Source organism: Mixophyes fleayi, chromosome 4, assembly GCF_038048845.1.
Source record: "Mixophyes fleayi isolate aMixFle1 chromosome 4, aMixFle1.hap1, whole genome shotgun sequence".
Classification (NCBI taxonomy): Eukaryota; Metazoa; Chordata; class Amphibia; order Anura; family Limnodynastidae; genus Mixophyes; species Mixophyes fleayi.
In genome coordinates this window covers 287,441,309-287,467,679 of record NC_134405.1, presented here as the reverse complement: position 1 = coordinate 287,467,679, position 26,371 = coordinate 287,441,309, and the positions used below count along the sequence as shown (strand labels likewise).

General features: G+C 39.1%; 2 protein-coding genes across 5 annotated transcripts in view; one reads left to right on the top strand and one right to left on the bottom strand.

Moving 5' to 3' along the window:
* RARS1 (arginyl-tRNA synthetase 1) overlaps positions 1-20,294 on the top strand; it is a 33,464-nt gene extending 13,170 nt beyond the window's left edge. The window contains exons 7-15 of the mRNA XM_075209821.1: positions 1,600-1,720; positions 4,366-4,495; positions 5,594-5,698; positions 9,253-9,431; positions 11,063-11,172; positions 15,779-15,884; positions 17,212-17,384; positions 18,347-18,594; positions 20,081-20,294. Coding sequence (XP_075065922.1) covers positions 1,600-1,720; positions 4,366-4,495; positions 5,594-5,698; positions 9,253-9,431; positions 11,063-11,172; positions 15,779-15,884; positions 17,212-17,384; positions 18,347-18,594; positions 20,081-20,190 — 1,282 coding nt within the window. The 3' untranslated portion in view covers positions 20,191-20,294. The remainder of the gene's footprint in view (positions 1-1,599; positions 1,721-4,365; positions 4,496-5,593; positions 5,699-9,252; positions 9,432-11,062; positions 11,173-15,778; positions 15,885-17,211; positions 17,385-18,346; positions 18,595-20,080) is intronic.
* A 3,040-nt stretch (positions 20,295-23,334) lies between these two features.
* Positions 23,335-26,371, bottom strand: part of LOC142152815 (rho GTPase-activating protein 7-like) — a 225,269-nt gene continuing 222,232 nt past the window's right edge. For all 4 annotated transcript variants that reach the window (XM_075209823.1, XM_075209824.1, XM_075209825.1 and 1 more), the window contains one exon: positions 23,335-26,355. In XM_075209823.1, the coding sequence (XP_075065924.1) occupies positions 26,250-26,355 (106 nt within the window). In that variant the 3' untranslated portion in view covers positions 23,335-26,249. The remainder of the gene's footprint in view (positions 26,356-26,371) is intronic.

Sequence of the window (26,371 nt, the reverse complement as noted above, 5' to 3'; positions counted from 1 at the left end):
TTGATCTCAGTCCACCATTGTGAGATCATCTGTGGAAGGAACTAACTGGATACTTGACTATTATAAGACAATTGAGTTCCAATAAGATTAATACATGTAATTATTACAACTACCAGTAGAGGTCATTTTACCTATTCCTGGTCATATCATTGTGTTAAGCTACAGTAATGGTGGAAATTATTAAAAGTGATTGAAATAAATTAAAACAATATCCCAACAACAATCATTATATAATAAATGAGAAATGAATTATTGTGTATTAATCATATGCATACAGATAACAATAGGAGGGACAGGAATATAAGTGTTTATACATGAATTTATTGTATGGGGCAACAGGGCCATCGTGGTTGATCTGCAATTTTAATTTCATACTTTTTCACTTTCCCCCTTTTTTAAAAGTAAAAAATAAAAAAGTTCACTGGCTTTTACACGATTAGGATAATTCGTTATTTTAAATTTATTTAATAAAGATTATACTATTTAATATACTTTGATTTACATCCCAGAGTGCCCCTATATACACTTCTTTTTCCCTTTCTACTCTTTGGAATCAATTTTTGTGATAGTGCGTAACTCTTAGGTAACAATATAGACAATATATCCTGAGTTATAGAGATATATCCACATGGATATATCTACATAGGGATGTATATCAATTTACATACCAAGTGCGGTTGTTTTCTTTACAAAACATTAATCTACTGTTAAGATCTGAGGGTTAAAGGCCTGTAATATTCCTGATTAGCACTGGCAGACCAGGGGCGCGAAGTCTAGTTCCCCGGTGTTCACCAAGAACCTCCGCAAGGCGGGATGGACTTCACTGCCAGGAACTTGCAGGTTGCGGCCACCTGAACTGTCTCAGGAACTAACACAGGTCTCAAGGACTATAATCATCCCAGAAGACCAATACAGGGGTGATGATAACGGTGGAGTCAAATGTATAAATGCACACGGATAACAGGCTGACAAGATCCAGTACAATATGGAAGAAAGGGTACTGACCAGTTAGGATCGGGTACTGACCAGTTAGGATTGGGTACTCGGGTAGTCAGACAATGTGTAGTCAGGCGAGCCAGGTTCAGTACACAGATGATCCAGCAAAGCGTAGTCAGACGAGCCAAGTTTGATACACGGATGATTCAATAAAGCGTAGTCAGCCAAGCCAATTTCAGTACACAGATGATCCATCAAGCATAGTCAGATAATCCAGGAACGGTACACAGAGGATTCAGCAAATACACAACTCACAGAGAGAGGGCACCCAGAGGATACAGGAGTCAGATGCTAGCAACCAAGTTGCACTGACACAGAGCAAGTGTCAGTGCAGAGTTACCCGCTACCCGAAAGTGGTGATCGTGGCAGCGAGAGACAGCGCTGGAACAGGGAACAAGAGCGTTACAGAGCATTACATCTACAGTCAATTTTTAGCATGACAATAAGTAACGTTTAGATTACTTTTGCCAGTTGATATATGATTGTTCTAGGCAGGATGCAAATGTATAGTGCAGTGTTTGAACAGGTAACAGTTATAGTCAAAGATGGATATTACTTTATATTGTCACTTATGACTTGTTTTTTCATTTGTTTCTTGTACAGGATAAATCACTTAGGGGATTGGGGTACTCAGTTTGGAATGTTGATTGCTCACCTCCAAGACAAGTTCCCCAATTATCTGTCTGTCTCACCACCAATTGGTGACCTCCAGTCATTTTACAAGGTGAGTTTTGTAAGGATATGTACTCTCTGGCTGTTTAGCATCTGTTCTTGGTGCTTTACACTGTAGTGTGTTCATTAAAAGCTGAACTTAGCATAAGCACTTTTAAAAACAGTTTTAAAACTGTCCAGCATTTCTATCAATGCTGAAGCAGCATTTGTCATAGTGATCGTTTGAGCTCAGTTTTTAATGAGCTCTCTACTTTAATTCATGGTTCCAAATAGAATAGAATGCTCCAGACTTTTATGGTGTACGCCCCATTCCTTTGTGTCTCTAAATACACCACTATTAACAGCAAGTGAGGCGGCATAGAACAGGATTATTAAATCCATACAACATTATTTATATAGTGCCAGTCATGTTACACAGTGCTTTATAGAAAACAAGTAATCATTCACATCAGTCCCTGCCCCATTGGAGCTTGCATTCTAAATTCCCTACCACACCCACACATACACACGTCCATTTTTTCAACAGCCAGTTAAATTACCAGTATGTTTTTGGTCTGTGGGAGGAAACCGGAGCATCCGGAGGGGAACCCACGCAAACACCAAGTACACACAGATAAGTCCTTTGTTTGAATCAATCCCATGACACCAGAGCTGTGAGGATGATTCTGAGTACCTCTGAATTCCTTCCTTACCTCTTACCTAAAATTACATCCACACATGCAGTGGCATCCAATACAGCTTTTTATACACAACCAGTGTTCTCCCCAGCACCTATTTTCCAGGTGCTCCACCCGCCTGTTTTTACCTGCTACCCGGCTCTTGGAGCCCAACAGTCCTATTATAATAGAATAAACCATTGTTTCTCCTATTAGAACAAGCACTATGTGAGCACTGCAGCCAGCAGTGTGTGTTACACCACTGACCACCAGTCTCACCAGTCCTGACAGGTGTGGGCAATAACCTCCAATATTTGTCATTATTATTGCAAAGTATTACACTGTCCCCACCTGGCTACTTCTTGATGTTAACCGGCTGTCAAAATTTTCTGGGGAGAACACTGCACAACCATGCCCCAAGATGAGTTGTATATGCAAATGTATCCACTTGGATGGTCCGGCACACATTGACGATATAGAGTACTCATGTAAGAGGAGGTGTTAAGCAGCTAGACAGCTTCTGTTTGGATTCCATCTTGCTTCCTATTAATGACAACCTCCTCATTTTAGGATTTTATTAAGCAGGCAACTCTTACCAATTTTGGGGGGCCATATAATGGTTCAAATAAAAATCAAATTCTTAGCTACTTAATAAACCCAGTTGCATGTTTAATACCATTACTGCAATTCAATACTTAACTGTGGGCATTGCCTCACACAGAGGAAAACCCTGCCTGTGTTGTGGAGGGCGTCTATAGCTCATGGCTGTGCTTACTTTCACAAGTTGCACCTGCTAAGGCTCCTTTCATTGCATGACACAGTTCAGCCAGTCAAAGAAGCCATACAAGTTGCTGGGAGATATTGGATGTGGGTGTTTTTGATAGATAAATTTATATCTTTTTTTTACAAATTTTCTTCTTTAATTTTGATATATTTTTAAAAACAAATTACATTTTTGTTAGCTGTCTGCCGTGTTTCATTGATAATTTGCGTGTATGAAAGTTTGTGAATTTGTTTTCTGAACGTTAACAAGTTTATGGACATTCACTCTATTTATATTAGCCAGGTAAAGCTGGGTACACACCACAGAAAATGACTGCAGGTGCGATTTCTGTAATGATTTTACCAACAACTGAAAGTCCTGGTGATCATGCAGATTCATGTGTACACACCTATATGATTTACCTTCAGATCTGGACTCTTCATCTATCATAACCACCTGCTGAAAAGATCATGACTCTGCACACTATAGAGATCTGCCTACCTGGCTGGTCATAAGTACATACACATATCCACATTTGCCTGACATCGTTCAATCGTTGATCATGATTTTTAGGAAGTCTAAAAAACTAAATCAAACGATACGATGTGTTTTGGTACGGTAAACATGATTGTGGGAGCGTACACACTAATGCGATATCTTACCAAACGGACTTTTGTCTGTGATCTGCACGATAATTAGTTGAAAAACCTGTATTGCGTAGCCATTTTTAATTGATTTAATGACACATGGTCAGACCCACACATCCAGTATTACCCTGTTATATCAGTCCTCTGAAAAGGCATGTCTGTAATATATTGGGTGTTTTGTGATGTGTATTTGTATCACTAGTCAACCTTGGACAGTTTTAAGTATTTCATATTAAAATCTGCATGGTTTTTAAGCAGAATTCTTGTTTTTCCTGGTTTTGATAAAATTCCTGCATGACTCGTTGGTACCAACTTATCAATTAGTACTTTAAGCTCATGTAATGAAGATATGCAAAATTTCTGTGGTATAATGTATTTATGCCTGCAACCGTGTGATCAGAATCATCAGGGTATCTGTGACGTTTCTTTAGGTTCTATAGGGCTTTTATGCTGTCAACTGTTATTTATACCTCTAGTTTGATATTTTTCTTTCTTTAAGTATAGTTGGTTTTACAAATTCTGATTTAAAGGGATTTGAATGTTTGCAAGCATAAGGAACAGTTATTGCAAAGAAGTAACTCTCACATATAACAGTTTTGCTGGGATTTGATTGTGACATTTATGTTGCTAGGAATCCAAAAAGAGATTTGATGATGATGAGGAATTTAAAAAAAGGGCGTATCAGTGTGTGGTGCAACTGCAAAGCAAACAGTCGGATATCCTCAAAGCATGGAGCTTAATCTGCGATGTCTCTCGAAGTGGTAAGCTTATACCGTGAGTCTATGGATGCTGTCAGTATTGTTTGTGACTAGCAAGCAAGACACAGGTTTTATCAGTGACGTGCTTGCTATAAATTAGATGGAAATGTTTCAGTTTTTACTGACACTTACTTGTGCCATTGTCTCGGCCGGCTGAAGTAGTATATTGACAAGTTGGGGAGCAGAAAAAGTGCATCACGGAGAGTAAACAAAATTTCGTTCTATTTTGGACAGTAGGTTGTAAGTAATATGTGCTAATTGTCTATGATGTAAAGGAGGAGGGTGTGATTTAATAAACACATATATAGCAGTGCTAATGGATTTGGGGAGAAGGTATTTTTTTTTAAAAAAAGGAAAATAATTTGGTAAATTGACAGTGGGGTTATCTCTAGACACTGGGAATATTACCGACCTGTGCGGAATCGTATTGTTGCCCATTCTACCTGTTCGTTGGGTGTGTCTTGGGCTGCGCGAAATGGGGCCTCAGCGGACCAGTTATGCAGAGCAGCCACTTGGTCCTCAGTCCATACCTTTACAAAATTGTATCAATTCAATGTATTTGCGTCTGCAGACGCCAATTTTGGCCATAGTGCTCTACGTGTCGTGCTGTCACAGCGGTCTCTCCCTTAGGGGGCTGCTTTAGAATGTCCAAATGGTAGCAGTGTCCCCCAGATAGGATGAAAGAGAAAAGAGGATTTTTATTCTCACAATAAATCCGTTTCTCTGATTCCATCTGGGGGACACTGCGTTCTCGCCCTTCTGTTCTTCTGCTGTTTGGTCTCCGGTTGGTTGACTCCCCTTCCTTGGGGCTTAATACTTAAACTTAAAAGGCTACAGGGGGTTGCAGAGGGGAGAGGTTTGTCAGCATTATACATTAACAAATTAACTAGTTAAGTGCCAAACTCCACTCCCCTCACACAACCCCATGGTAGCAGTGTCCCCCAGATGGAATCAGAGAAACGGATTTATCGTGAGTATAAAAATATTATTTTCAAACCTTTGTATTCTGTTTGTAAACAGAGCAGGTAAAAAACATGCTTTCTTTAATTAATATTAGACTTGGTTGCTCAATTTGTTTTCTTTTCTCTTTTACATTTGTAGAATTTCAGAAAATTTATGACTGTCTGGATATCCGCATCATCGACAGAGGAGAATCTTACTACCAGGACTTAATGATCCAGGTGGTGAAGGATTATGAAGAGAAAGGTCCTTATTTTTATTGGAACAGTCTTACACTGTAAAACATGATGTTTATTGTTACCAGTGGGTACCCAGGTTTTGCTATCGCTCATCTTTCTCCATAAATATAGGATTAAGTAGATTCTCTTCATACAGACGGGAATTTATAAAGTATTGTCACAGTTTGTTTGAGCTACTTTTATACCTTTTTAGCTATTATCCTGACCCTGGTGAAGTGGCACCTGCAGGCTATGATGTGACATAAGGGAAACTTTCTGGTTTAATCAATTGTCTATTTTCTCCTTCAGTATGAGGGACACACAGTGGGTTATGTTTGACCACTATGTGACAGGACACATAGAACCTTACAGCTCCCCTGCTTCTTCACAGTGTCAAACAAAGGGTACAGTGCTCTGGGCCCTAATTTATTTACTGTAGTGCCTGGGAGGCCTTGCTGGCACTTCCTTGGGGCTGTTAGGTAGGTGTAGTGCATGAAGTGACCCTGGAGACTCCTGCCGAGAAGATCTTGGACTAATTAAATTCGGCACATGAGAATTGAGCTGATAAATCAGCAGCAGAGATCGGCAGAAGTTACTACATCCGGTAAAAACAAAGAAAAATAAAGTCCAGTGCTGAGCTACACCAAGCAGCTGTAAAATAAGGACAATGTCAAGTCCAATAAACAAAAGAAATAAGGTATAAAAGAAAAAAGCGCTAGTCTCTCAATGAATATATATATATATATATATATGTAAATAATAGTGTGATAGTATTACCTCTAGTTCCCAGTGATGACAGACAATTGGCAAAGCATATAATGACAAAAACCAGCTCATGTAAAATACATTTAATAAAACAAAAAAAACAAAAAAAAAACTAACTTCAAAATATCTAAAAACTGCAGTAGATATAAATGAGTCTCACAAAAGTGAAAATCGTTCAAAGGTATACTTGTCCAGGAGTACTGTTCACAATGAAACTTCCTTTATGCCTTATTCAGTGTAGGGTGAACCTGGGTTCTGTTTACATGAAATGATGATCATCACCGTGAGTACCTTCAAATTAGCAGTGCTCTGTCTTTTTTCAAAGATGGCTTTCTTTAATTAGTCCAATTTACATAGTGGTGAAGGAGTCCACACCTAATTAATTAGATGCTTAATACAAAGTAAAATACCCAAAATATTAATAAAGAGTAAATAACCTAATCTAACTAAAACAATGTATGCAACAAATTGAAAACAAGTAATTAGTTCACTTTTTTTCTGGAAATACAAAATAAATGAAATGTTAAATTATTGTATATTAAAATAAATATATATCTCACTAAAGAAACAGAAATTGAAATAAAGAATATGAAAAAATATTATGGAAAATATTCATAAAACAGGAGGGGGATTATTGTTACCACATTATATGTATTTAACCCATACTCAGCCTGAGAGAATAAAATATTGTTAGGTGCATAGCTGTTATCAACCACTGAGTTGAAACAGATCTACTCAGAGTAATGGGCCAAACACATAAATTATGTTGAAGAAAAATATATATAATAGCAAGACTGCTTGTTCAGCCACCGAGAATGAATAAGAGTGCATCCAAAAATAAAACTATAACAAATACAAATAGTTATATAGTATAACTCATAAACAAAGCTAGAGGACCAGAGGTAGATAGATTATACTGAAAACCACATCTATTACAATAAAATGAAGTCAAAATGGTAGAATAAATACTAACCACTAAATAAGTGAAAACACACAATCATATAACTATATAAAAAATACACCATTATCTCACATAATAAATGTGAATTCATAATAATGATATTATTGATTCCTCTCATATTAAGAAATAACACTCTTTGTGGTCATTGTATGCTTCTCAGTGTAAATCGTCACACATTCTAGTAAAAAAGAATTGAAACAACTGTGAGCTAATTGCTTGTTTTTAATTTGTTGCATATATTAATTGTTTTAGTTATATTAGGTTATTTACTCTGTGTACATTATTATTTCTATTCATGTATACTCATAAAACTAGCTCATTTTGTATCAATAATTTTCATGTTGTGTTCAGATCTAAGAGTCACACCTGCTTTTATTAAGCATCAAATTAATCTGAAGGTGTAGACTCCTTCACAGCTATTTAAACTGGATTAATTAAGAAATCTCCATGTTTGAAAAAGGCTGGTTGAGCCAGGCGAAAGTCGTCAGTAGTGTTTACCAGGAACAAATTCATTACATTATTACCAAGTTCTATCGACTGCTTTACCTTACTAGAGGAATCCATTTAGTCAGGTGGCCATGGTATGTTTCTACTTTTTGTCTTGCGGTGTGTGGCTTTGTCTAATAACCATCTGTGAGCAGCAGAAATCCATCTGGAACTGAGTCAATTTCTCTCCAGCGGCTGTCACAACTGTCGGGAAGAGCAGGCATCGGAACTCGCTTTGTTCACTAAACTGCTTTCATTGACGGAGCACTGCTAATTTGAAGGGACCCGCACGCTGAGGATCATTCATATCATGTTAACGGATCCCAGGTTCACAATCCACTGAATAAGGCAGCGTAAAGGTATATTCATTGTGATCAATACTCCTGCTCAGGGGACAGAGTAATGGCTAACAGACACTGGCTCCTGTTATTCCTGGATCACTCCAATAAAACAACCACTTCTCTTAAAATATTTATGCTCTACTGGCCCAATCCGGGTGGTTTGTTTCTGATGTTCAGCACTAGTTTACTAGATTACCCTTCATAGCGAGCAGCACAGTAGTGTTTTAAATTGCGCTCATTTTTCCATGGTTCCTCTCAGGAGACAACATATGACGAGGTAAGCTAAGCCCGCCACTTTGGTGGCACACAGTTATGCCTGCAAAATGCTAGACTAAATCACATTGGGCTCCCACTTTTCCACCTATGTGGCCCTGCAGTCTCAGACAGCACCCTGAGGTGGCGGCAGGCGAAGAACTCCTCCCAGGTCATGCCTGTTCCCAGGCCAGTCCTCACTCCTCCCAATATCTTTTTCTGCATCTCTGAATCGACCTGGGTCGAGTCCATGATCCAGTTTGTTTCTACCTTTTGAAGTTCTAGGGCCTCCTTAAAGCACAAATGTCATCCTATCCTGCTGCTTAGGGTCCTGAGTAATATTTTAGTAGACTCTTGGACAAGGAGAAGGTTAAATCTAAACCTGTCTATAAGAATTTGGGCTTCCTTTTGGAATAAAATTCCGAATTTTAGGCTAATGCTATCTACTGCCTTATCTAGGAAGTGCTTTTGTCCTGAACATTGAGGACTATTTTGCCCTTTTGTTTTCCAGCTTTGAATTGAAACCTTAAAAGCTTCTTAGCGTGCCCATATTTTTCTGCTCTGAGCTCAGCACATTGCAGACAGTGTAAAGGCAGAATTCTTAGTTAAGCTCATAGACTCTCCAATTGTGCCAGAAACTATTAATTTACACTGCCTGCTGTGTGCAGATAAATAGTGTGTATGGTTATTTTGTGTGTATTGGGGGGCGGTGGTATTTTATATACAAATGAGCTAATTGTTAAATTCAACAATAAACTTTTTTTGTTTACTTTGTAGGTCTTGTTCAGGTGGATGAGGGAAGAAAAATTGTCTTTCCTCCTGGATGCTCGATACCTTTAACAATTCAGAAATCTGACGGGGGCTTCACCTACGACACATCAGACCTGGCTGCTTTAAAGCAGAGGCTACAGGAGGAGAAAGGCGATATTCTTATTTATGTAGTAGACAGTGGACAGGTGAGAATTAACTCTTTAATAATTATAGTATATTGCTAGTAAAATACATGTAACATAAAAGGTCATTGGTATATTCTGAACATTATATTTCAAAATATTCTAGATTTTGATGGGACAATTTGCAAGAAAATCTCAGTTTGATTTATTTTCAGTCAGTTTTCTTTACATATGTAAACGTTGCACTACCACTGTTCGTTTACTTCCTTGCCTCTCCCAAACACTCCAGGCTTACACAGTGCAACACATTGTGGGGTATGGCAACATCAGGGATTGTGTGCTGCACCAGAAATAGATGGCACATTTGCAGAGACGTTCACTGTTAGCGTTGGCCGGAGCAGGTTGTTATGTGTGGAGCTTTCATCTCTAGGAAAACCAGTGATGTTGCTGTACCATTATTGGTCAGTTATTATTGAAAGGATGTCCTCACTCTAGGGTATCCTAGTCTATTCCTTTTTGTAATTCTATAATGGCAGGACACTGCAGCCTTCAGTGCAGCACAGTTTACTAGTGTAGTCTGCTGGTATATTTTTCTCCATAACTATATATTATCATAATTTTCATAGATATCCTCCAACTGGTGAGGTCTTAAACAATGTTTAACATATAGACAGATAATTTTGACTTTCCTATCTTTTCTATCCTTCCAAAATGAACTGAGAAAGTGTTCACATGCATAAACAGAGCTTAGATGTCACTGTCATACAAGTGGGAGAGTCCTCCAGGGACTTACAAGAAGCAGGGGCTCTCCCTCAAGCCTGGGGACTCCTGATGATGATGTCCTCAGCAGTTTTCCTCGCATACAGAAGTCTGCATACAGCTTTGTTTTTATTATTAGAATGCTCTGTGTGCCATACTAGTGGTCTCTGACTTTTGCACTAGAACCAGAGGCTGTTGATGACAGTGAGGGAGTCAGACAAAGGAACACCTGAACCCTAAATATAGAGAGTTTAGGAGCTACATTCTGTGGCACAAAGGTCTAACTCCTATGTGACGTCACCGGGACCGACATAAGTTTACAGCCTAATACCCTGAAATAATTTTTACGACAATCCATCTACCTCTAACTGTAACTGTTACCAATGTGTGCTGTGACTGCTGGGTCATCCCCATTGTCTTTCACCTAAATCTACTATATTTTGAACCTAAGCACCCGGGAGACAGCAAACTGGCAGGCTTGGTGGCATATTACTCTTTCTGTCCTATTAATGGAATCTACTACCGCAAGCATACCTGCCCTTCACTATACTCCTAGTAGAAGTATCCTGCTGCAGCAAAGCTACTAATGATGTGACTTACCCAATATCAGGTGCTGGATTTCCTTGTATTATTATTAATGTTATAGTTTCTTATTTATATAGCGCCATATAATGCAGCACTGTGCAGAGAATATTTAATCATTTACATCAGTCACTGCTCCAGTGGCTCTTACAGGTAAATACTCTACCACAAACATACATACATACATACATACATACATACATACATACATACATACCCACACACACCCACTAGGGTCCATTTTTTCAGCAGCATTTAACCTTCCATAATGTTTTTTGTCTGTGGGAGGAAGCCGGAGCACCCAGAGGAAACCCACGTAGTAAGATTGTTGTTTGACATTTTTTATTTTATAGGGCACACATTTACAGACTGTGTATTCAGCTGGTCGGATGATTGGTTGGTATGATGCAAATGTGACCAGAGTGGAACATGCTGGATTTGGTGTTGTCCTAGGAGAAGACAGGTAAGTAAACTGGCTACTTGTAATATGATCATGTAGCAGTTCTACACACACACATGCAATACTATTAAATTAAATAAATATTTAAGTTATCAAATTCAGAAGCCTAGAATTTGACAGCAGATAAGAACTACTTAGCTCATCTAGTTTGCACTATCTCCCTTGAGCTCTACTGACCAAGCATGTTTAAATTGTTCCATTATATTAGGCTCTGTAGCCTCTGTTGAATGCCTATTCCACCAATTTGGTAATGTTATTTTTCATCAGATTTTCTCTAAAGTTAGTACCCTCCATTTCAAGTTAATGTCTTTTTCTCACACATACCTCCTGCCCACCAGATTTTCAGTCGCCTGCAGATCACCACATCTTTTTGTTCACATTCCTCCCCTGCCGACCAGCTGCGCAACAAATTTTCTTTCACATGCGACCTCCTGCGCATAAGCATTTCTTGCACATCACCCCTGAGCACTATCTTTTCTTACGCATGTAGTGCTCTGAGCACACACTTTACTTTCACAGGTCACCCCTGCGTATTAGATTTTCTCACAAATATTAATCTGTGTACCAACTTTTCTTACACGTCACCCCTACACACCAGATTTTCTCACACATGCCACCCCATATGCACCATCTTTTTTCACACATCATCCACTGTGCACCAGTTTTCTCACACGTCAATTCCTGTGCACCACTTGTTCGCACACCACTTTTTCTTCATATGTCACCCCCTGTGCATCAGTTTTACTCACACATGACTTCCCCTGCACATTATCTTTTCTTACACGCCACCCCTGCACACCAGCTCTTCTCACGGAACTCCTTTCACACCAGCTATTCTTTCACATGTCACCCTCTGCACAATAGGTTTTCTTTCAAACGCCACCACATATATCCACCAGTTATTCCCTCACATACCAACAGAAATTCCTACCAGATATTCTCTCAGGTGCCACACTACATACCCACCAGCTTTTCTCTCACATCCCACCCTTTATGCCCAACAAATTTTCTCTCACTTGCCACCCCATATACACACAAGCTTATTTTCGATGTGCCCACCAGCTTTTTTCTCACATGCCAGCAAGTATGCCCACAAACTTTTCTCTGATATGACACCCCTTATGTCCACCAGCTTTTCTTTTCCAGCCAAAACGCACACCAGCCTTTCTCAGAAATGTCACCTCATATACCCACCAGGAGATGGTGGACATTTACATACAGCTCACTTGTATTAAAATCTGTTTTAAATGTGCTGCCACCCTGTCATCACTTAAATTATACACTGCACTGCTGGGGGCGGCTCCATAAGGCCTATAATTAAATGAAATAATTAACCAACACTAGACTTTGCCAGGCTGCCGCTGATATGGCACAGTAGCAGGGAAATCCGTGGGGGGTTCCTCTGTCACAATGCTCAATCAATCCCAGGCTGGTCAGCACAGGGCTAGATTCCCTAGGAATTTCGGGTCTGCAAAATAAATGCGGGCCTGCCTGCTAGGTTTAACCAGCCCCGTGCTGAAAAGCACAAGAATACTCTATACAAACAGCAAATAAATTCCAGACAGGTTTACCACGTTATCTGTCCCTTACCCTACTAGCTGAAGGAGTTATAGTCATCTTGATGTTCTAGCAGGATATTAAGTCCAACAGAAGCCTAGACTTCAACGCTGGAGTTCTTCACAAGAGGAAGCAAAAAGTAAACAACCAGCCTCCTTGACTCTCACTCTTTCCTCTATACCCTGTAATTTTCCTACACTCCAGGGCCTGGGTCAGGGGCAGCCTTTAGATAGTGGGTTCCTTTGAGAGTGGCTGTCTGTAAAAAGGGGCTGTTACAGGGCTGCCTCTTCTAAACCTACTACATCCCTTAGTTCCCTGCTGGGATGACACCAAGGAGTCTGGCTGAGTACAACCTGAGACAATGGGGTCATACTCAGGTTAATTAATATGATCAAGATGATTAAGTGACATTCCTAACATTAACCCCTTACAAGCTTTTTCAGGCAGAACTACCTTCCAGCTGATCAGGATTTCCTGTAGAGAAAGGAGGGGGAAATGAATGCAGCTACAGCCCTTAACCTGATCCTTACCCATAACCCAGCTGGCTTCACTTTAAGAACAATGCCTAAAAGCATTACCGCAATAACAACAAAACACATTTTTACAATGGGTACCATAGAGTGAAAAAAGTCTTCTGTATAGGCATCACTACAATGTTCCCTTATCCACATGTAATGAGACACTGCTCTTGGACTTTATTGAGCTGGGAAACACTAACAGGGCTATAAAAAGTACATGTTGTTATACTCCACATTTTGTGAGAAACGTTTCGTCACATGGGGTGGTAATAATTTATGAGCAAAAACATTTTATCCTTGGTGCACTACAGTTCTCAGCATGCCCAGGCTGCCATCAAGTGTCTAGGCATACTGGCGCTTGTAGTACTATAAGCACCAACATACCCATGGCTACCAGGACATGCTGATACTTGAAGAACCACAAGTGCCAGCATGCCCTGGCACCCAGGACTCACTGGGAAAAATGGAAATAAAACACACACACAGACACACTTCTTTAAATTTAATTTTAAATATAACTTTATTTGAAATAAAAACACCCCAGCGCTCCCCCTGTTTACCCTCTTTAATGCTTACCTAGATCCAGGTTCTTCATCTGTAATAAATCTAGGGATGCTTGGCAAAATAAAAAACTGCATCCAGTCAGTTCAGTCATATATATATATATATATATATATATATATATATATATATATATATATATATATATACATATACATACATACATGGGGATTTTTAAGGGCTTGAATTCAGACCGTGGGAAATGCCCATATTATAGATATGGCGAGAAAAGTCAGCAGTATTTGTACTCTCAAGTGAAGCCACTCTGAGTACACCCGGCACACACCTCTATTTGACATGCGCAACGCTATGAAATCCCCTGTCTTTAAAATGGGTCATATTTTACCAAATTGTAAGAAACATCTCTCAAAAATGTCTCCTCCCAAAGGCACTCAACTGTCACAATAGCTTTCTAACAAAACAAACGCCTAGTATTAAAATGTCCTGTATGCTGAGTTACATGCTCCCAATAAAACAGAAAAACTGACTTTTGAGGAATTTGGAAAAAGTAAGTTTTCAACTTTAAATTTTAATCTGTTCCAAATTTGTCATAATTTTTTATTGAAAGAGGAGATTCTCCATTTGCATACCACATTTCAGCTCAAAAGTTTTAATACTTTTTAAATCTTTCAAACATAATTTTTCTCACAAAATTAACATGGTGGAATGCAATTTATTAGAGTCAACTTTAATATACGATATATATAATATCTCGATCAGCCTCAACAGTAAAACCACCTTCCTAATATTGTATAGGTCCCCCTTATGCCACCTTGGACTCCACAAGACCTTTGAAGGTGTCCTGTGGTATCTGGCACCAAGATGTTAGCAGCAGATCCTTTAAGTCCCTTAACACCTTGAACTCTTTGTCATGTTCCTCAACCCATTCCTGAACAATGTTTGTAGTGTGACAAGGCGCATGATCCTGCTGAAAGAGGCCACAGCCATCAAGGAATACAGTTAACTTAAAGGAGTGTTCTGCAGCAATGTTTAGGTAGGTGGTACATGTCATCCGCATGAACCCAAGGTTTCCCAGCAGAACATATTGCCCAGAGCATCACACTGTCTCTGATGGTTTGCCTTCTTCCCATAGGGCATCCTAATGCCATCTATTCCCCTGGTAAACAATGCACACACCCGGCTGTCCATATAATGTTAAAGAAAGCATGATTCATCAGAGCAGGCCACCTTTCATTGCTCCATGGTCAGTACTGGTGCTCATGTAAGCATTGTAGGTGCTTTTGTTGGTGGACAAGGATCAGCATGGGCACTTTGACCAATCTACGGCTATGCAACCCCATACACATCAAACTGCAATGCACTGTGTGTTGTGATACCGTTCTCTCATAGCCGGCATTAACTGTATCAGCAATTTGTGCTACAGTAGCACTCTTCCGTGGGATTGAATCAGAGAGGTTAGCCTTCGCTCCCCACACATATCAGTCAGCCTTAGGCACCCATGATCCTGTCACCCGTTGTCCTTCCTTGGACCACTTTTCGTAGGTACTAACCACTGCATACCGGGGACACCCCACAAGACCTGCTGTTTTGGAGATGCTCTGACCCAGTCAAAGTTGCTCAGCTTCTTTCACTTGCCCATTTTTTTCTGCTTCCAACACATCAACTTCAAAAATTTTACTTGCTGCTTAATATATCCCACATCCTGACAGGTGTCATTGTAACGAGATAATCAATGTTATTGACTTCACTTGTCAGTGGTTTTAATGTTGTTGCTGAACAGTGTACATATACTGTGTATAGTTAATTTTTAATGTGTGTATGGGGGGAGCATTGCCTCCAGTACAAAGCTGCTTAAGCCACACTACCTATAAGCACCATCACAGGGGTTATTCTGTGGTTGTTATTATTACCTTTTATTATTTTGAATTTTCAGCAGTTATAAACCTATGTATGTTCTTTTCTTATATATCATGCAGATAAGGTGTTTCTTACCCAACTCCTATGTATTACAGGAAAAAATTTAAGACCCGGTCAGGTGACACGGTGAGATTAATTGACTTGCTGGAAGAAGGACTCAAACGCTCGATGGACAAACTAAAGGACAAGGAGAGGGATAAGGTAAACTACTTGATGGGAACTACACATAAAATACTGAAGAGCTTACCCTCAGGGAAAGTTATTAAAAAGGACTTACAGACCTGTGACGTGTCCAGTGCAGACACTTCTACTCCTCTAGACCTGTCTCTCCGCTTACATTGGCAACCATCATTGTACGTGTCCCTTTCCTTATTATGCTGTTGTCCTTTTTCTAACCAGCAGATGGTGCTAGATGGTTTTTAACTTTACATAAATACACCTTTCAAATATACCTCTCCTCTGCAATGTGTAACAATTATTCCTACAGAATTTATAAGGAACAAGTAAGAAAACACATTTTCTCTCCAGTTGTTGTATATATTCTTATTAATTTAGGTCCAATTAGTTTTTGCAATTTAAAATACTCTGTGCAGTATACTGATACTAACTTGAAATTAAAACTGCTTTTTAAGAGGATATCCCACCTTTGGGACATATGCCACCTTGGCCGGCTTTGAGGGCTTACAACATCCCTGTCTCCCACTCCTCTGACTGCTAGTCAGGAGGGAGTTCTTCCAGCTGCTAGTGGGCTCCTCTGCTTTGAGGTTTCAACCAAACTACCGTTGTCCCAGCTCCACGGGATAAAGCGTTTTCCCACTGTTTTCACATCCCTTTGAATGCTAACCGGCTATAGACAATGGTCCCCATTAAGAATGTAAAATCCACAGACTTTATGTTGAATATAGCTTAATAAGCAGCATGGTTGTCCATGTGAACATATCCTTCCACTGAACCTGTCCCCAACAAACAAAATATATGGATAAGTGAGTGGATGATTTGGACCCAATAAATGTCTTATTGGCTGCAGATGGAGCCTACGTGGATGTACCTGCAATGTAGAAGAACCTGGAGGAAGCCCAATGTGGACAGGACCTGCACTAGCCCACTAGCTCCTTCTGAAGAGCTGAAGTCTTGCATATATAGCATGAACAGTACAGAATAATATAAGAGTTATAGGCCTAACTGCTCAAGAAAATTAGAACGTTAATCAGACACATTTGAACTAGTTGGAGAGTATTTTGTTTTCTCTTTTGCCATACTGACCCTGTGCTGAGAAAATAGACAGATCAGGGAATTTGCATGTTGGCATTATAGTATTAATTTTAAAAAGAAATCTTTGAACATAAAAATCAGCATCTGAAGTGTTTTGTCAATGTTCTTACTATGCAGCTGCCAGGTTATAAGTGGAAGGTACTGTGGCAACTCTAAATGTACTAAGAGACAACTTATCTTTCTTTTGACAGACCATTGCTATAGGCAATATATTGCCATAATGAAATGTTTCTTGAATGTTTTTTTCCTACTCAAGGTTCTGACTCCTGATGAGTTGGTCGCTGCCCAGAGAGCTGTTGCTTTTGGATGCATTAAATATGCAGACTTGTCCCACAACAGGATGAATGACTATATCTTCTCATTTGACAAAATGCTGGATGATCGAGGGAACACAGCAGCTTATCTTCTGTATGCCTTTACCAGAATAAGGTACATCATGTCTGAAGCAAAGGATAAAATACAGTACTGCTTTGCATATGTATGAAATATACATTGGATACAAACCCATACCAGAACCTCATGTTGATGCAGACACTCATTTACACTATGTGTTTGTCTCATTCAGAGCTTAATGCACGTATAGATTGGGGGTGTATACCGTAGCGCCACTTCTTCTACTGCCTTCATTGTAAAAATATCACTTTACATTCGCTTACAATCCCATTACATTTCTCATACTTCCACCTCTAAAATTTTACCTTGACCACAGTGTGTGTGTGTGTGTGTGTGTGTGTGTGTATGTATGTATGTATGTATGTATATATATATATATATATATATATATATATGTATATATAAAGTTAACCCGTGCATGATACTCATGCATTCTAGTCAAATCAAGCTACTTAACGTGTTAAAAAGGTTCTTGTCATGCATTTGGGCCTAGCCCAGGCCTCCTCAGGGGAAGAGCGTTACTTCCCGACGCAAGCGCCCTTTTTTAACGTGGTTTTGTCCACATGTCACCACCTCATCATTTTTCTCCATCACCTCATCCTTCATCTTCATCGCCACATCCTTCATCAAGCTACTTAAGGTGTTACAAACTCCCCACTGTCACCCCCCGGCAACCACCAACCACTCCCAACTGTCACTTCTCCTTCAAGAAATATATAGGTCAGTGTATAACTCTGCCCAGCAGGTGGCACTGCAGCTTGTTTTTTTTTTTCACACACGCCACTAGGCATTTATATAGTAGATGTATATGAGTGTTTGTATGTACGTGTCTCTATCTCTCTCTCTCTATATATATAATATATATATATATATATATATATATATATATATATATATATATATATATATATATATATATATATATATATATATATAGATAGATATAAAAGGGTACATTTAATGTGAACATTAGTATTTATGTTCTACTGTTTCTGTAGGTCCATAGCAAGGCTGGCAAACATCGGTGATGAGGTTCTGCAAAAGGCTGCTCAGGAAACAGAGATCACTTTGCAGCATGAGAAGGAGTGGAAACTGGGCAAATGCATCCTGAGATTCCCTGAGATTTTGCTTAAGATCCTGGATGACCTCCTGTTGCACACATTATGTGATTACCTCTATGAACTGTCCACTACCTTCACAGAGTTCTATGATAACTGCTACTGTGTTGAGAAGGACAGACAAACTGGTTAGTACATTATTCTATCTGTAAGAAAGGATTCAGGAGTGTCTACAAATACTTGGCACCTTATTAGCTTGAAACCAGATTTACCACTTTTCTAAGATGTACCCCAAACTAGAATAGAAAGTAAATATAGTGTAATTCTGATAAAACAAATGGATGTTATAGTGCAAAATAAGTTGTACTTCCCTTAAATTGTTGAGAATTAAGTCTGAAAGATTGTCAAAAAGTTTTTCTTTCCTAATATGGACACATGGTGGAAAATAAAAATAATTCTAAAGTATAATTGTGAAATCAATAGTAGTGTACGTGCCTAATTAAAGGTGTATTAAATGTATTTAAAATGCAACATATACCAATGCCAACTTTCCATAAAATATATTTTGTTCTGAAAAAAAAAAAGTATTAAAGCTCATGGTATAATATTAGAATAAACAGTACAAAATATATAAAAAATACAAGCACAGATGAAAATAACCTTTTGTAGAGTAAAAGCTTGAGGCTGTCCAATGTAAAAATCGTTATAGGTTCAGTATTCAAATTGTTCATGTAGAAGCAAATTGTAAAAACTGTAAATAGCAGCGGTGTGGGCTATTAAAGTAAAGTTAAAAAAATATCGTCTTTAATTTTGCAGAAAACTTGAATCAATATGTGGCTTTTGTCGGATTATGTCAGTATAAATAACTTAATAGATTTTAAATTCACCAACAACATTCACAGGATAACATAACCGCATTATAGCAGGAGATTGTGCACTAAATATATAAAATTATCTTCTCCAAAGTAAGCCATGGTTGTCTAGAGCAGAGGTATCCACACTTACGGCTAGATTTACTAAGCTGCGGGTTTGAAAAAGTGGGGATGTTGCCTATAGCAACCAATCAGATTCTAGCTGTCATTTTGTATAAGGTACTAAATAAATGAAAGCTAGAATCTGATTGGTTGCTATAGGCAACATCCCCACTTTTTCAATCCCGCAGCTTAGTAAATCTAGCCCTTGGTTCTCAAAGGCCAACAGTTCATGTTTTCAGGATTTTTGTTTGTACAAACAGGTGTGATAATTACTGACCCAGTCAAAAAAGATTAACTCACCTGTGTATGATTAAAGAAATCTTGAAACCATGAACCTATGGTGGCCCTAGAGGACCTCTGGTCTAGAGGATGATAAGTCACCAGTTATTCTTCTATGTGTTAGTGGGTGTACACGTTTCAGAGGTCATGGTCTTGTTTTTTTTGTTTTTTTTAAACTAAATGTAAAAAGAAAAGTAAAAAAAAATCCCTATTTAATTGTAAAATGTAATAGAGATTCCCCCACTGTGACTAGAGTGTAGGGACAACTGCCTGTATACAAGATGGCTTCTTCTCTCCCCCAGCTCAGTGCATACTATCCCTTGGGATGAGTGCAAGTTATCTCTCTGCCCAGACATGTCAAGATGACTGTTTTATACTGATATTGTTCTGTTCTGTAACGTGTGTGTTTTGTATCGTGCAGGTCAGATTGTCAAGGTGAACATGGCCAGGATGTTGCTGTGTGAGGCTACAGCTACTGTGATGGCCAAGGGCTTCGATATACTGGGTCTCAAACCTGTACAGAGGATGTAGTCGTATCTTCACCAACTGAGAACTGAGCCTTTTCATCCTCCAATATATGTAGAAATGCAACATTTTTCTAAAACAAGAAACTGGAGAATAAAAATTTGATGTATTGCGTTTGTCAAGTTTTATTTTTAGCTTTTTTTTAAAGACAGAACTTTGTAATGACAAACACAAGGTGTATTTTCTAGATTGGTCAGGAAACTATTGCTGCTGTACTAGCTGCTTCTTTTTATCCTCATTGTTTCCTATAAATTGTTAGCTTTTCATACAAACAGGGTATAGTACAAATATTTAACACAGTTTTGAAGTCTAATCTAGATATTGCATTTGATAAGCAATCAGTATAATGAGGATACAGAAGTAGTTTGATGATCTCATTTTATTTTCTTTCCTTAACAGAAAGTAGTACTACACCCATCTTTGATAACAGATAAAATGATGGTATTCTTTTATAATATTATGGAATAATGTATCACCTAGTGTAAGCTATTAGATTTCACAGTGTTTCTACTGCTCTGCTCATACTTCCAAAATGACAAAAGATCACCCATCTCTATACAATTCACACTAAGTATGGTCATAATTTTATCTGTTTTCATTACAAAGCCTCCTTGCTCCAATTCATAACATCCTTTTAGTGAACCTGTCATTTACATGCATTAGAGTCTGCCATTTTGTCGGTTGCTCCAATATTGGAGACCAGAAATTCCCTAGGAGCGTATGATATCACACAGTTACTTCCTCAACAAATTACCAGGTGTCTCAGTGGGATACCAGCCAGATGCTATGTGAGTAGTACATGGCAGTGGGCTGTTTAAATCTCTTTACAGGCATACCTTCTGACTGTCCTGATAGGTTGTCCTCAAAAGGGAAGGAGCTTAAACTACCATGGGTTTATCTTCACCCCAAAATGGCTTATTTTGCCCCTATTTTACAAGCCTGTATTGCGATGTGTGTAGTGGGTTGATGGAAGAAATATTGAAATAAAACACAAGATGTCTCACTGGGCTTAAAGCCAGGTCCTGTGTGGATATTTCATGGCTGTGGTCTAGGTTCAATTCTCTTTATTGACAGCGTTATTTTTTTTTAAAGTGCCTTGCATGCTACTGCAGCATACCTCCTGACTGACCTCAAAAGGGCTGGTGGCTCAGTGGGCTAATAGCCAGGTGCTAAATGAGTACATCACAGTTGCAGCCCAGGTTTAAATCACCTACAGCAGGCCTGGTCAACCTGTGGCTCTCTAGGAGTTGTGACACTACAAGCTCCAGCATGCACTGCCAGGTGAAAGCCAGACTATAGCTGATGGGACTTGTAGTTACACAACATCTGGAGAGCCACATAGGCTCTTTTTTAAAGACAGTTTTTATGCTGCTGTGGTATGCCTCCTGCCACTTGATTGGTTAACCTAAAATAAACGAGGAGCATAAGCAACCATGTGTTCAGTTTCATACCAAAATTAAAGGACATGGCCTATGTATTGGGACTTCAGCAATAGGTCGATAAAAGACAGAAATGGGTCTAAGTTTTGAAGCAAAACACAAGTTGGCTCAGTGGGCCAATAACCATATACTGTGAGAGTAGATCGTGGCTGTGACCTAGGTTCAAATCCGTAGAGGTTGGTTGCTTTGTTTTTTCGGAGATTCCTTGCACGCTACTATGAGAAATCTACCGACTATCCTGATTGGTTGACATCAAAAGCAGAGGCGCTTAAGGGACCATGGGTTCACCTTCACACCAAAGTGGGTGGGGCTTATTTTGCCCCCCAATTAGAATTCTATGTATTGGGACATGGGAAGTAGGTTTGTCGAAGACATAGAAAAAGATCTCTGGAATCAATCAAAACAATGTGATCAGTAAGCTAATATATCCTTTGCTCTGGCAGTAGTTCAGGCTTGTGTTTTTGGTGCAAATACCCTTGCAGACTGTGTTTTTGTAGTGCCTTGCATGCTGCTGGAGCATACTTCCTGACTGGTTGCCTCCAGAAGGGGAGGCATTTAAGCAACCTTGGTTTAAGTTCGACACCAAAATGTGTGTATAGTTTATTTTGCAAGCCTATAGGATGTATGCAAGAGGTTACTGGAAGACATAGATAAGGGGGTAAATGTATGAACCTCCAGATTTTTCAACTCCGGCGAGTTCAGCACTTAAATTTAAGCGCTGGAGACGCCGGAGTTGAAAAATCCGGAGGTTCATACATTTACCCCAAGGTCTCTGTTTATGCACAGCACCAGGTGTCTTTGGGCTAATAGGTGGTGTGGGAGTGGTTTCTGGCTGTAGCCCAGGTTCAAATCTTACAGGCTTTTTTTTTTTGTGTCTAAGTGCTTTGCATGTGGCTATGGTATACCTCGACTGCCCTAGTTTGTTGACATCCAAAGGGGAGGGGCTTATGGAGCCATGGGTTCAGCTTCACATCAAAGTGGGTGCAGCTTCTTTTGCCCCTGTTTCCCCAATCCTATGTATTGGGACATGCAGTTGATGGATGACAGAAAAAGTACACGTGAGAGTGTGAGTTAATAAACAGGTGCTGTGGGAGTAGTTTTATTACTGTGGCACAGGTTTGAATCCCGTTAGAGGCACCTTTACTTTTAAAGTTGCTTGCTGCCATGGCACACCTCACTGTCCTGATTGGTGTGAAGCTAAACCCATGGTTGCTTAAGCTCGTCCCCTTGAGGTCAATCAAAGTGGCTAGGTGGGGCTTATTTGCTTCTATTTTACAATCATATATTTGGAGATATGCAGTGTGTGGGGGGGGGTGGTCTAAGCGTTGACCTAAACACCACCAGGTGTCTCAGTGGGCTACTATCCAACGCTGTGAGTTCTTGGTTGTGGCCCAGGATGAGATACCCTTACAGCATACCTTCTTTTTTTTTTTAGTGAAGTGTGTTATACCTCCTGACTGGTTGCCTTCAAAAGGGGATGGGCTTAAGCAACCATGGATTCAGTTTGACACCAAAATGGGTGTCAATGGCCTATTTTGCAAGTCTATGTATTAAAAAGTATTCAAATCCCCTTACTTTTTGTTTTAAACATGTATTGCATGCTTTTGCACATCTCCTACCTGTCCTGATTGTTACAACACTGAACCCACCATTTTATCCAATTAGTGGTTTGATTTCATATTGGACAGTGCTATAAAATAATTTTCATGGCTACAAAGGATAAAAATACTTTAATTCTGCAGGCTACATCTGTGCAAGCAGAGAATTATACATACACTCAATTAGAGGGAAAGTCGTTCCATTTTACAAGTGCTGTACCATTTATTGACTGTACATTGTCAGTTACATAGCAGTGGACAAATTACAGTTATATATTGCCAAGCATCATTTGTAAATGGAAAATTATGCATCAATGTGAAAAAAAAACAAAACCAGAAAAACTGCACATGTAATATCTCCTGTGCAAAATATACATCTTTGTTTATAAAAAATATATATAGGACATTGTTTAGATTTTGCATCTATAAAAAAAAAAAAAAAAAAAAGATTACTTCATACATAAAACAAACAGAAGACAACCCCACCAATACACCTTGCCCCACCTTTAGAAAGTATAAGTGGCGAAAGGTTGTGAAAGATTTTCTAAAACAATTGCAGAACACATTACTAGTGAATGTAGAACATTTACTATTGCAGACCCATGACATAGCAAATGGTAGAACAAGGGAGTGTCCAGCCTTCCCTAAAGTTTCACATGCAAGGACATTGGAGGTGTCGTCCACCCTCAGATGACGTTAAAGTTGTCCTCTTACAATTATTATTTACATGGCTTCATCTGTGCCTTTCAGTCATGCATTTACAGAAAGAGGCAGAGATCTCTGCATGGAATAGGTTGCATTTAGAGAGCTGCTTTGTCATCATAGGAAAAAAAAAAAAAATAGAAATAAAAAAAAGTTTGCAGTTATGTACAAGACAATAACTTGGTCATCTTAGGGTAGACAATGTTACTAGGTCAAGAGATTTAAAAAATGAACATGAAGTCAAAACTCTCACATTTAACATAGATCCTTTCACAATCCGTCACCAACATTTTTATAACAATTATTGCCCCATTACCTTGGCAGAGCTATGCTGAGCTGAATCCAATGAATTGAGAAGCAGACACTACATGAACAGGCTGAATACACTAGCAGTTCAATGAAAGTTTATTAAGCATTTCCCTTTACTCTGATCAAGTATTGGCCACAGTAGTTTGGACATAAAGGGCAAGTTACACATTTCCTCAGTCTGCTATAAAAATAGGAGACATTTCCAATGTATTGATTAAATCTGATCCTATTCATCTTGTTAAAAGTAGACAATTCGAGGTTCCTGGCTAACACATGCAAATGTCATCCCCAGCCAACACTGCAATATAAAGGAAAGAGGACACAGGATAGTACAGCATACTTGCCAACTCACTCACGCATTTCGCGTGAGTCTCCCGGACTCCCGGGAGAGTGTGGCAATCTTCTTGATCTGCCCACTTCCTAGTGAAGCGGGCAGAATTTTGTTCAAACGCCGCGATCCACCGGGAATTGCGGCGTTTGGCCCGCCCCCTGCTGTAAAATGACGCGATTTGTGTCATTAAGTCACAGGGGCGGGGCTAAAATGACACGCTTTCTGGAGCCCCGCCCCCTACACAGCCACCTCCCTCCCGCAGCTCCCGGAAGCCATCTGAAAAAAGTTGGCAAGTATGTAGTACAGGTTACAGCCACCTGGAATACTCATATGGGCTACGTATCTATACACATGCGGCAACATTCATTTGTTTACTTATGTGTTATAATTCAGAGTCCTGAAACCCTATCATATTATTTAAAACCATCTGGGTAGCTAAAGACACTGCTCCAGCACCATTATAATGCTCAGAGTGCAGCAATAGATGGATGTGTGTCCTTCCCCTGGCACAACAGAGCCGTGACTTAGAATTCTAGTGCCCTGGGCGAGAAAGACAAATGCCGCCCCCCCCCCCCAGCCCCCAAATTAACCTAAAATATTCCTAAATTGCACCCCCCTTCAGCATTGCGCCCTGGGCGGTCGCCCCTGTCGCACAGCCCTAGTTACGGCCCTGCAGCAGTGTATAAATAACTTGCCCACATAGCAGCACACAGACTTGTGTATTTTGATATTTCACAAAGTTATGTGCAATACAAGGTTTATGTCTGAGATATTGGCAAGATTATGCTTAGGAAAGCAGGCTTCAAATGAAAGTTATGCTGGAGACATCCACTCCAGTTCTCATATATAGGCAGTTACCTGGCAAATAAAAATCCAAGTTTAACAAAAAGGTGCTTGTCCAACTATAGGAATATCATATTAGCGTGTGTATGTCTATTAACTGTCCCCAAATATCAAACATTTCCAGTCTGAAAAAATAAAATATTTTAATGCTGGGCTATTGGGTTTAATCATATTGATAGAACTGTAGACTGTATATAGCACTCAGCATCTCAATCATTAGTAGATTAAGACATTTAAATAAATAAAATCTCCTCAAACTAAATATGAAAGAACCGTCAAGCAGTCACTTTCTCTAGTTTGGCCCGCTCAAATACCCAAATTATCTATAAAAAAACAAAACAAAAAAAAAAAACCCCTTGCACAGGTTTGTATATAAATATATCTGGATTGGGAGGGGGGGGGGCAGGAGGGGCTGGTGGGGGTTAGGCACACATGCTTGCTGAACTTCACTGAAGAAAAAAAAAATAATGTATATTTGTAAGACTTAAAATATATATTTTTTTTTTAGTAGTGTGATCATTTACAATACACTTTACTATACATAACATTTTAAAATTTGTACATAAATAAAACCAAATTCAAGTAACCTTTCTGTAGGAGGGTGAAAAAAAAAACAAAAAAAAACAAAAAAAAACAAAAAAAAACAAAAAAAAACAAAAAAAAAAAAAAAACTGTACAAAGAATTACTTTATGTAGAGGTTATCTGTATAAAATCTGGGTAAGACTGTATCCAACTGCATTATTTGCCAAGATGAAATCTTTATTGTTCTGCATTTCCTTCTTGCTCCAGAAAGTGAGTGAAGTGCATGGTCCCACAGAGCCCAGTGAAAATGGCTGCTCCGTTCACGTCTTAATTGATCTTTTCTTGTTGAAAGAGTCTTTTATTCTCTGTATCTCAGCAGCACACATGTGACCAAACACTTTATTGTACCATTCACTTGTACGCCCCCTATAAAAAGAAAAAG